The 12,988-nt window shown below is 36.8% G+C and overlaps 1 protein-coding gene across 1 annotated transcript in view; it reads left to right on the plus strand.

The window, feature by feature from the left end:
* The window catches only part of LOC150076738 (lysosomal alpha-glucosidase-like), a 69,372-nt gene extending 62,517 nt beyond the window's left edge, over positions 1 to 6,855 (plus strand). The window contains exon 12 of the mRNA XM_090386632.1: positions 6,703 to 6,855. Within this exon, the coding sequence (XP_090242758.1) occupies positions 6,703 to 6,855 (153 nt within the window). The remainder of the gene's footprint in view (positions 1 to 6,702) is intronic.
* Positions 6,856 to 12,988: the final 6,133 nt, after the last annotated feature.

Genomic DNA, 12,988 nt, shown 5'->3' on the forward strand with positions numbered 1-12,988 from the left:
AAAACTTTTTGGAAAAACTACACCATTAAAAACGCAATTGAAAACATTGATAGTTCTTGGAAAGAAGTCACTAAGAAATGCTTAAATGGAGTTTGGCGCAAAATATGGCCAGAAGTTGTACTAGAAGAAGAAAATAACATCCAAGAAATTAGAAATGAAGTTATCCAGATGGCTCAATCAATAGGTTTCGAAAATGTCGATGAAGAGGATGTTAGAAATTTATTGAATGCAGAAGATGATGGTTTTTCAGTGGAAGATTTAGAAAACCTTGTTAGCAACGAAGACAAAGTTAATGAAGACGAAGTTAAAGAAGTTCCTGCCGAAAAAGTGTTAACAACCAAAGATTTAAAAAGGTGCTTAAATGACATTGAAAGCGTTTTAAATTTTTTTAGTGAAAATGATCCTGATTTAGGAAGAAGTTTTATTGTTAAGCGATCAGTGTTAAATGCAATAACTCCGTATAGGCAATTGTTAAATGAAAGAGAAAAAAAGCATAAGCAATCAACTTTAGACTCATATTTTAAAATGTGATTTCACTTTGTATGTAAGTTGACTGTTTATTTAATAAAACTTTTCTTTGTTCGAAAAAAAAAGCTTTTCATTTTCTTTACGTAGGAACGTATCCCTATTCTGGCCATAGTATTTTTACCTCTGAAAACGAAGTTTCGCTTAACGAAGTAATTTCGTGGAACGCATCCTATTCGTTATTCGAGGTATGCCTGTAGTCAATTGTAATTAAATTTATTTTGCTATTGAGAAAGGTTCTGAATAAATTGTAGATCTTGAAAAATACAGATAGAATTTATTTATGTACAAGTTGTCCAGAAAAAATGTATACACACTTTGATTCTATGTTTATTTTCATAAATTTAATTTTATAATTTTATAATGAAGAAAAAATGTGAGAAAAAAATATGCATTAGTGAAAGTGTTCAAATTGTCCTCCATTCTCATCCAGATATTGTTGACATTATCGAGAAACTGGATTGCATACAACACCTAAGATATCTCTTGATATTGCTGCACATTCTGCTTCAATAGCTTGCCATAATTCAGTGATTGTTGCTGGTTTTGTGGCTTAAATTTTAACTTTGAGATATCCCCATAAATAAAAATCCAATAGCATTAGATCTGACAAATGCGGAGGGAACTCAACACTGCCTCTTCATCCAATCCATCTGTTTGGGAAAGTTTCATCCAGATAAGCGGTCCAGCGGCTAAATGGCCAGAAGAACAACGGTACATAACACTATACGTATACAATATCCATACACTTTTAAATCTCTGGCCTTTCCAGTGAACTGGCACACCTACAATGAAAGCAACATGGAGATCGGGGAAACTCCTGGTGTCGCTTGACACTAAATACACTCTACACTCTAACATCGTGATGAAAATGGGGAGGTGCCCCATCGTGTTGAAAATAAAATTCATCATCATCCTCAAATAGCTCACGAATGTGTGAGACGATTGATTCCTGAAACAAGTTGAGGTAAACAGTATCAGTAACAGTTGCATCAAAAAAGAATGGTCCAATCAAACCCAAGAATGATAATCCACACTACACTGTAATGCCCAGTAAATTAAAATGTTTTCTCAGTAATGTGTGGATTCTCGGTTGCCCAGTATGAACAGTTGTTGTGATTAATTGTACCATTCAACATGAATGCTGCCTCATCACTCCAAATGATCTTATTGGCAAACAGAGCATCCTCTGCAGATTTTCTTAAAAACCACTTGGAAAATTCAACCCTACAATCAGTATCATCTTTGTTCGTTGCCTACACTAAACTAGGAATGTACCTTTTCCATTTTTTCATACTTTAAAATGTTATGCACACTGGATTCGGGGATTGCCATTTCAAGAGCAGCTTGTTGGACAGATTTCCTTGGTATTTTTCGGAAAAGTTCCAGCACCTCTTGTGATCTGGTGGGACTTGTGGTTGTGTGAGGTCTTCCTGATCATTGCCTGCATACATTTTGCAAAGTACCATCCGCTTCAAACTTATCAAGAATATGCGAAATTGTGAGACACATTGGTGGTTCAGTGTGGTATTCAATCCTAAACTGTCTCTGTACTTCGTTGATATTTTCTGACTTCCAATACAAATTTCTGCTGTTGAAAGGTAAGTCTGGTCTTCTCCATTATTGCCACCAACTTGCAACTGAAAAAGAAAAAAAAAATTTTACTGAGTTATGGGCTGATAAAGTGTGTATACATTTTTTCTGGACACCAGAGCTGGAACTAGAGTGGGGCGAGCAGAGTGCCAGCCCCAGGTGCAGCATTTTAAGGGTGCATCCAACCAGTTATATATTTTAAAATGGCTTCATTTTTGATTGAATTACAGTCGGACCTGTGTTTAACGAACTTGTGTGTAGCAAATTTTTTGAATTCCTTTTGGTAATTACATTTAAAGGTTTCTGTAGAATTAAGAAAATTTCCATATAATGAACGGATTATGAGAGACTTAACTTTGTATGCTTTGTTTCCACCTCTGTTCCTATAGGCAATTTAAGCAATTAGAAAGCACAAATTAGGATTAAAGGGATTACTGTTCCACAATGTAAGTGGAACGTAAGATGTATGCAGCCACCTATCCCACATACTGAGAAGTCTTGCTAGTCAACTGCTTTCTATAGCCAGTCAAAAGATTAAGGCATATTCCAGATATGGATAATAGCTTCTGGTCAACTTGTGTTCTTTGTTCAAAATAAAAATAAAAATTTTATTAAAAGAAATACTGCATTATCTTTGTACGTGCTACTTATGATTCCAGAAATTTTTGTGAGAGTGAAAAAAATTATAAATTCGGGATTTATAATCACTTAAGGGAAAAAATATCAGGGAGGAACAGTGTTTTACAAATTTTGAAAATAACAGAGAAATCCAGTTACAAACTTCTATAAAGTATGGCGAGTTTTGTGATGTCACGCCTCTGAGCTTTTTGGTTTGTTCTCTGGTGCTAACCACTGGAGGATAAACAAAATTTTTCAAATATCTGTTGATATTTCAACAAATATTTGAAAAATCAGGATATAACCTGTAACCCCTTTACAGCGTCTCCAATTCGGTCATGAGTATTGTCTAATAGAATCTTATCTAAATATAGAAATAGAGCTGTGAATTTTTATTACCCTGCCTGTAACAGTAGTTCTTGTGAAAGGTCCTTCAAAGCAAGAAAAATTCATTCAATTAAAATAATACACCTTCATTGCATATTTTTAGTTTATGTTATAATGTTAAAAGTACTATATTTCGCAATATTTTGTTTCTATGATTTTGTACTAGATATACAGGGTGACTCACTACCAATGCGACAAACTTGCAGGAGGTGTAGGGGGCACAAAGACGAATCGGAATCACATATCATTGCAGGGTCCGAAATGCCTTTGTCATGCGGTAGAGGAAGTTGAACGGGAGGTCGCGTGAACAGTGATCCCGCTGGAAGTCAGCATTTACGAACTGGTTCCTGAGGCAGTAGGATGGACAAGTATTCAAACGTTGAACTGGCCGACATGCACCTCGCGTATGGAGCTGTGGACTGTAATGGGCACGCCGCTCTGCGCTTGTACCAGGAACGTTTCCCGCACAGGTGTGCTCCTCATCATACGATTTTCGCACATGTGCACAGAAGGTTACGTGAGACTGGTTGTTTCACGAGAGGTACCATGAATCGAGAGCGAACGACAAGGACACCAGGCAATGAGGAGAATGTCCTACGTCTTGCAGAAGGCAATCCGAGTACGAGTACTCGAGCGATAGGCCAATGATTGGGTATTTCCCAATCCACTGTATGGAGGATACTGTCAACAAACCAAATGAGTTCATACCATCTGCAATGCGTCCAATCATTGGAGCCTGCGGATTATCCACTCCGGAGGACTTTTGCTACTTGGTTTCTTCAACAGAAACAGTTCGCAAATGCTGACTTCCAGCTGTTCACGCGACCTCCCATTCAACATCCTCTACCGCATGACAAAGGCATTTCGGACCCTGTAATGCTATGTGATTCCGATTTGTCTTTGTGCCCCCTACACCTCCTGCAAGTTTGTCGCACTGGTAGTGAATCACCCTGTATAAACATAAACTATCTGGTTTTCTAATTTCTTTATAGTTATATGTACTTTCTTTGTAATTTATGTAGAATTAAATTCTCTGTAGATTTAAATGAATATTTTAAAGTTTCTTTTCTTTGATATTTTTGTTTTGTTATATTCATTGTATTATTTAAATTATTTTATTAATAAATATATGCAAATCGTAGACCATTGCAATAGTAATTTTTATAAATTCATAAAGTTTGCAGAGGTGTAGCAAAGGGAGGTGCAGGGGGGTGAATTTCCCCCTGGTGGCAAGCTTCAGGGGTGTAAACTGAAGGAATGATCTATCACAATCAGGGGTGCCAGGAAGACATGTTTCCCCTGGGTGTCAATGACCCTACACTACTGAAAGATTGACTATCTGCATATAATGGGGGTGTACTTATAACACTTTTGCCCCAGGTGTAGGATTGCTTAGTTCTGGCTCTGCTGGACACCCTGTAGTTTTGCAATGAGTAAATTCAATTAAATACAGAATTAATATTGTAACTTGCTTTACTGCAGCCCAAGTATTTCAAGATTTAATGACATTTTCCTGTGAGATCAATTCAAATCTGTAGGAAATTTCCCTTCATCCCATTTAATGCAGATAATCTTGGCAACTTGCAATAATAAGAATTTCCGTACACCCTCTATACCAATAAAGATTATTCTTCTTCACATTCATACATAAATTTGCATATTTACTCTTGCCAGTTTGGTAACAGAAGTAAGGTAGGTTGCAATTTCTTACTGTTTGGGTGTGTTTTAGCTTTCCTTTTCTATTGCTAGTACTTGAAAGCAAAAATATACAGTTTGTAGATTCATAAAGATACCAAGAAAATTTCTGCTGCTTATCTCTGTTGAGTAAGAAAAAGTCAGGTTGCAACATAATATAGAACAAAGATGGAAAAATATAATGAACAAAGCAATTGGATTAGCCTACAGTGATTCCCAGCATTATTATTATTATTGTTGTTGCTCTTATATTATTTCTCCCTGACTGGCAGATTTCACCCCGTGATGGGTATTGCTAACAAGTAATAAACATAACAACCGCCCTGTGTAGGGCGGTTGTTATGTTTGGTGTTACTGTTGGTCGAGGAACTTTCTGACTATCCTACAGGTGTTCAGGATTGTGATCTTCTAGAGTTCCTTGTAGGTGTTCTCTGGAAGACCTATTGCTGATAGGCTGTTATGTAAGGTCTTTGGCACCATACCGGTGGTTGATGATTGGGATGGTCGTTACTTGTTGCTTATGTCACATCTCTTTGATCTCCTGTCTTAGGTTCATGTACTTCCTGATTTTTTCCTCATGCATTTTCTGAAGGTTGCCAGTGTTGGGCACCACTATATCAATCACATAGGTAGCTTTTTTATTCTTGTTAACAAGGGTTATATCCGGTCTGTTTGTGAGATTGTCTTGTCTGTTATTATGGCATGATCCCAGTATAGCTTGTGAGTTGGGGTTTCCAGTACTGCCTGGGGTTTGTATTGTAATACAATACACTTTCTTTGATCAACTGGCATTTCCTTGCTAGCTTCTAATGTATTATCATGGTTACCTGGTTGTGCCTACGAGTGTACTCAGTCTGGGTGATCACCTTGCATCCCGTGGTAATGTGTTGGATCAGTACTAAGGCCAGGTGGCACTGTTGACATGTGTTTTCTGACACTCCGGGCTCCTTGGTGATGTATTTTCTATAGTTTCTGGTGTTGATTACCTGGCCTTGGATGGCGAGTATGAATCCTTCAGTCTCGAGGAAGAGCATCCCACTCGTGAGCCATGCCTTGGAAGAAATTTTATCTATGCGGTCTTGATGGAGGTCATTGCAGTGTCTGCCATGGAGTGTCTTCTTTGCCCGTCTTTCTAGTTTCATTTGTGCTGTCTGGGTGGGGGGAGGGACTCCTTGCTTAGGTTGAGTGGAGGTATGCTGCTTGTCTATCTTCCTTATGGCCCAGCAGAGTGCTGCTGTGTTATTATTATTATTAATTGGACATTCATCAATTTCAATTTCTATCAAGAGAAAACTACTGATTATTAATGTTCCTTATGAAAACATGCAATTCAATAGGTTTTAATGAGAATTGTTTCCTGTTTTTTTTTTTTTTTCTTTAAAATGACCAGGTAGATGTTTATATATATGAAAAAAATAAAAAAGAGGGTAGCTTGTGAGAATCTGCAGCCTGTGGTCACTTCGGTATTTTACCATTAGGATAAGAAATTATGCCCCTTGCATTATTTCTTACCCTAATGTACATCCAAGAGTGTCCATAAACAACTTTAAGAAAAAATATATTATTTATTTATTTTCTTCCTTACCTCTTTTTGTATTGGTTAACTGAAAATTTACTGTGTTCATAGAAATTATTTATACATTTTCTTGAGTGGTAGTTGTTTTGCTATTTCAGTATGGTAAATTATATAGCTTTTTTGTTAAATATGAATAGAAACTGAATGCAACTAATAGCTTGCTTTCACTTCCCCTGTTCTCTTTTTCCATATAATCCAAAGTGAAAATTTCCTTGTTTTGAAATACTATAGAATTACAATAAGGTAAACTGAAGTTTACCTTACCGCAATTCTAATATTGTATATTTCTACAATCACTTTTTATGCAGGAGCAAGATCCAGTGATACTTGGGCCTGTTGTAACCAGTGCTGCCAGAGTTTCCCTTAATATGAAATATAAATTTTTGCCATACTTATACACACTTTTCTATAGAAGTCATGCCTTTGGAGAAACAGTTGTACGGGCTCTCTTTTACGAGTAAGTACTGTTTATAACATCAGCATTAGATACAAGTATTGTTGAGCCTTATTATTCTTCCTCTGTGTTTTTATTTTGTGGTAGGCTATAATTGTTTCATTATTCATAAAACAGTATAAAATTTATTCAATAGATTACTTAATGGTTTGGGAATATTAATTATATAGGACAAAAGAAATTAAATCCAAGACCTGGCACCTCTTCTGGTGTTTCTAAAAGATTTAAGATTTTCCAGAAAATTTATTTTTATTTTGGACTTTAGTCAAGTTTTTTTTTTAAATATAAATGTATGTTGTTTTATTTATTGATGTGGAATTAAGAGCTGCTTTTGGACAACTCCACTCATGTAGCACAGAACAAGTCCATTAAATCATACGTCATTGGGCAGTACCTTGTCATTGTGCTTGCAAACAGTTGCACTACAGTACTTCAAATATAAACAACAGTCAGGTAACAAAAGAAAGAAGCAATACTTTCAAGAATTGAGGGATGCATTAACTGGTATGCTTCTCTGTATTTTCAATCCAAGAAAAAGGATGCTGATTTGAATTTAATATATCCTGTAGCAAAGTAGCTTATGTCACTGACCATTTCAAGTAAAACAGTAAAAAATATCAGCTTCTTTGCTACATGAAAACATGTTCACAATGTAAAATATCAAAAAGATATAGTTTTGGTTGGAAATGAAAACAAGATGTGATAAAGCAGATCATATCTTTTGTTTTCATAGAACACAATTTTCCCAAAGCTATAAATATATCACACCAGTTCCTTATTGAGGGAATGTTTCTAAATTGAAAGTCACAAAAAATATGGTCAAGCAAAACAAAAGCAACAGATATTTTGAATAAAATGGTATTTGACATAACTGCTGGAGTTGTGCAATGTTTCATTTTCTATTTTAACTGATGGCAGCAATTATACATATGCAAAGATTTATCCCATAGTCATAATATTTTTCTGATAAATTATAGAAAATTGCAGGTATGCTTTCAGTACCTACCTTGAAAAATGATTCTACTAGATGGAATATAGTAAATGTAATATTATCAGGATTTGAATGCCATAAGACACTGATTGAACTGTATAACATTCTATGCAGATAATGCTTACTGTTGTGGTAGGCCATAAGAATAGCATTGTGCCAATATTAAAAGAAAAGTGAAAGGGTATTGACAATGACAAAGACAGCCTTTATTTAGCTGCAGAAAAAACTGCAACAAACATAGAAATCCAGTAAGTACAAATTATTCTGCAGTCAAGTCACAAAGGGGGTTAGGCAGGTGAAGGCAGATTATGAAAAGCCTTTGGCTAGGAATGCAAAAAAAAGTAGCAAAGAGTTCTTTGTTACCTGAGCATGATCATCTCTAGTTAAACCATCTATGTTAAGTGGACCAATCTGATTCATCCCTTTCCTTCTAAAGTACACATAAGTAAAGAACTCTTTGCTGTTTTTTTTTTGCATCCTTTTCCAAAGATTTCTTGTGATCTGCCTTCACCTGCCTAACCTCCTTTGTGACTTGATTACAGACTAGCTTATATCTGCCATAGGCTTCTGTGTTGCCTGATAATTTACATGCATCCCATGCATTTTTATTCTCTGCCACTAGCCTCATTAATTCATCTGACATCCATTTAGGCTTAAACCTTAAACAGTATTTCTTAGTTGGTATGAAAAGCCTATTAGCCTCCAAGATTAAGTCCCTGAAGGCTTCCTATTTAGAATTCACTATTGGTAACATCATCAGTTAATCCCACTGTATAGAATTTAAAAACTGCAATGAAACACATTAGTCCACTAGATATGAATGGTATAACTTTGATGTAGAAAATGTAGACAAGTCTACTTGTATCATTTAGTACTAGTACTAAATTATACAAGAAGCCCATACTAGTACTGTTAAAGTTATTTTGATCCTTATGTAATTAGAATGTTTTTATGAATTCCAACAGAAATATTAGAATTCAAGAATTCAGTGAGTTAGATGTGCTAAGTGTAATTTAAAGGTATCTTTTTTATCATGTATGTCTACTCTCTACCATGTTGTTAATATTTTTAGCTTTAATTATAATGAGTAAATTATGGAAATTGATGGTAAGATCATCATCATCATCAGCCATTTTCAATCCACTGCAGGATGAAGGCCTCTCCAGCAACTTTCCAGCTCCTTCTGTTTTGAGCACTGGACATCCATTTACTACCCACAAACTCATGAATTTCATCTATCCATCTCCGCCTTTGTCTTCCAGGTTTTCTTCTAGCTCCTCTTGGATACCATTCTGTTATTTTCTTAGTCCATCTGTCATCATGTCTTCAAGCTATGTGTCCTGCCCAAGACCATTTTAGTTCTTTAGTTTTGATAAGAATGTCCTTTACTTCAGTTTGTTGCCTAATCCATGTGTTTCTCTTCTTATCTAACAGTCTGATTCCCAATATGATTCGTTCCATTCTTCGCTGTGTAGTTCTCAGCTTCTCTTCCATTCTTTTGGTGAGTGCCCAAGTTTCACTTCCATAAGTCATGGTGGGGAGTATACATTGGTTCATTATTTTACGTTTCAGACAAACTGGGATATTGCTCTTCAGTATGTGACTATATTTCCTGAATGCTATCCATCCAAAATTTATTCTTCTCTTGACTTCCAGCCATTTATCATTATTACAGCTATTAACTTGTCCCAGATAAGTATATGACTCCACCTTTTCAATTACTGCTCCTTCAATCATTATTTCCCTTTCTGTGGCATACTTGTTCATTAGCATTAGCATTAGCATTAGCATTAGCAGAGGCATATGATGCAAGAAAGCAAGCTTATTCAGCATCAGCCAAAAAAAAAAAAAAAAAAAAAAAAAACCACTCCCATTTCACCCCTCCGTTCGTTCGAAATACCTGTCCAGTTGAGCTTTAAATTTGTTTAGGCTATCAACTTCAACAACAAGTGATGGAAGTCGGTTCCACCAACCAACCACCCGCTGGCCAAAGGCAAATTTCCGCACATCTATCCGACATCCGTCCTTCCTCAATTTGAATTTATGCCCTCTGAGGTGATTATTCTGAGAAAGATGAAGAATCCCACTGGCATTGAGCATGCTCAAACCATTCAAAGCCTTATACACCTCTATCAGATCACCTCGCCGGTGCCTAGTCTCCAAACTCTGTAATTTGCAAAACTTAAGCCTTTCTTCGTAAGAGCAACCCTTTGTTCCATTTACTAATCTTGTTACCCTTCTCTGTACCCGTTCCAGCAGCTCTACATCCTTCTTGAAATGAGGCCTCCAGACCTGTATACAGTACTCAAGATGTGGCCTTACCATTGCCTTATACAAGGGAATAATCACCTCCTTATCCCTGCTAGAAAAATTCCTGTATATCATTGACAAGACACCATGAGCTACTCTTGCAGCTCGTCTGCACTGCTCAGAGAACTTCATATCTGCCTGCACAATTACCCCCAGGTCCTTTTCATTCTCCACCACCGTCAGTGTAGTACCGCAGAGTTGATACGTTGCTCTGGGGTTACTGTTTCCCATATGCAGCACTTTACATTTGTCGATGTTAAACCTCATTTGCCACCTCTCAGCCCATCTGTTCAACCTTTCCAGATCCTGTTGCAGCAGCATAGCGTCAGTATTGTCCTTAACGACCCTGCCAACCTTTGTATCATCTGCAAACTTGGACATTAAACTTGATATCCCATCATCAATATCATTCATAAACACCGAAAACAACAACGGACCCAACACTGAACCTTGAGGAACTCCACTAATAACATTAGTCCACGTTGAGCAGTGTCCATTGATTACCACTCTCTGTCTTCTGCCACTCAACCATCCCCTTATCCATAGCAGCAATTTGCCTCCAATGCCACACTGCTCCAATTTGTGCAGCAGTCTTCCATGTGCAACAGTATCAAAAGCCTTTCTAAGATCCAAATATATAATATCAAAGTTATTCCCTGCATCCAGTTCTTTTGTGACTACATCATAGTATCCAATCAAATTGGTCAGGCAAGACCTGCCCTTAACAAAACCATGCTGCGTCTGAGCTATGACTGAATTCTTGTCTAGATGATCCTGCAGTGCTTCTTTAACCAGTGCCTCCATTAATTTACCTGGAACAGAAGTTAAACTAACAGGTCTATAATTACTTGTGTCAGCCTTTGATCCTCCTTTGTGAATTGGGGTTACATTTGCACATCTCCAGTCTATGGGCACCTCCCCTGAGTCCAAAGAAGCTCTCATAATTATGGCTAGGGGTTTGCATACTTCCTTTGCTGCCTCCTTTAATATAACTGGATAGATCCCATCCACCCCAGGTGCCTTTTTTATGTTTATCCTCAACAATTCATCATTACTTTTGTTTTAGCCATATTCATCTTTAGTCCAAAATCCTTACTAACTGTGCATAACTGATTAAGATTTTCCTCTAATTCTTTGGGATCATGGCTTATGACCACAATGTCATCTGCAAATCGTAAATGGTTTAGGTACTCTCCGTTCACATTGACTCCTTTCTGCGACCAGTCTAATCTTCTGAAAGCTTCCTCAAGGGCAGCAGTAAACAGCTTCGGAGATATTGTGTCTCCTTGTCGAACTCCTTTCTCAATTTTAAATTTCCTACTATCTTTGTCTAGTCTAATAAAGGAGGTAGCACTCTCGTATATTTTCTTCAAAATCATAATATATGGGGTATCAATGCCTTGTCTTTCCAGTGCCCGAAACATTGCCTTATGCTGTATGGAGTCAAATGCCTTTTCATAATCCACAAATGCCAGGCATAATGGTGTTTTATATTCATTTGCTTTCTCCATTAGCTCTGATATTACGTGAAGGTGATCCATAGTTGAGAATCCTGTCCTAAAGCCAGCTTGCTCTTTCAGTTGATTCTCATCAAGTATTCTTTCTAATCTGTTAGTAATGACCCTTGTGAACAACTTGAAGATGTGGGATAACAAGCTAATTGGTCTATAATTTCCAATTTCTGATTTATCTCCTTTCTTATGCAGCAAAACTATGATTGTATTATTCCACTGCTTAGGCGTCACACCTTTTCTAATGCACTTTGTGAAGAGCCTTGCCAGTTTTTGTGTTATGTCTCTTCCTCCCAATTTTAACAACTCTACAGTAACTTCATCTTCCCCTGGGGCTTTCTGATTCTTCATTTTCTTCAATGCATGTTCTACCTCATCAAGAAGAATATTGGGTATGTCGTATGTGCTGCTACTTTGCAATCCATCTTCCCCACTGCTGGCATCATTCCCCTGCTCCTTGTATAATTCTCTATAGTAGTCTTCTGCTATTTGAATTATGCCTTCTCTGCTGTTTATAAGTACACCATCGCTATTCTTCAGTTTCAGTATCATTTGTCTTTCTGTATTACTGCTCATGGCTGCTGATTTAAATCCTTTGTTTTCCCTTAATGCTTGTTCTACTTTTCTTGTGTTAAATCTTCTTATGTCCTCTCTGAGTCTCTTTCTAATGGCTTTGCATAACTCAGTATACTCAATTTTCTCCCTGTCAGTGTTTTTCTTGCTTTTCATTTGTCATCTTCGGTTCATCATGACAAGTGGTTCTTGACTAATTTTTTCTTCTTTGGATTTCTTTTTCCCTATAGGTTTCTTGGGCTTTATCACTTTCAAAAAGTTGTAATATTCCTCGTCGATATCTTGGTCCTCAGCAGTCTGCAGAAGCTCATACTTGTTATTAAGTTCCAGTACGTACTGCTTTTTCTCCTCTTCTGTTATCTCAAAGACCTTTGTATTATTTACTCGAGTCAGTTTTTTCCTTTCCTTTCCTACATCTATATCAAGTGTACATCTTACCATTCTGTGATCACTTCCAACATTTACCTTATTCAGGACGGTAACATCATTCACAATATATCTTCTGTTAGTGAGGATGAAGTCGATTTCATTAGTAGTTAATCCATTTGGACTCTTCCATGTCCACTTTCTGTTCACCCTTTTCTTGAAAAACGTGTTCATTACTGACAGTCCTTGAGATTCTGCAAATTCCACAAGTCTTTCACCTCTTTCATTTCTTTCACCAATTCCAAAATTTCCTATAGTTCCCCTTTCTGCGCTGTTTTGTCTTTTTCCAACCTTAGCATTGAAGTCCCCCATAATAATAGTGTAGTGGG

The sequence above is a fragment of the Mastigoproctus giganteus genome, chromosome 12 (assembly GCF_048544385.1).
Source record: "Mastigoproctus giganteus isolate SK-2022 chromosome 12, ASM4854438v1, whole genome shotgun sequence".
Classification (NCBI taxonomy): domain Eukaryota; kingdom Metazoa; phylum Arthropoda; class Arachnida; order Uropygi; family Thelyphonidae; genus Mastigoproctus; species Mastigoproctus giganteus.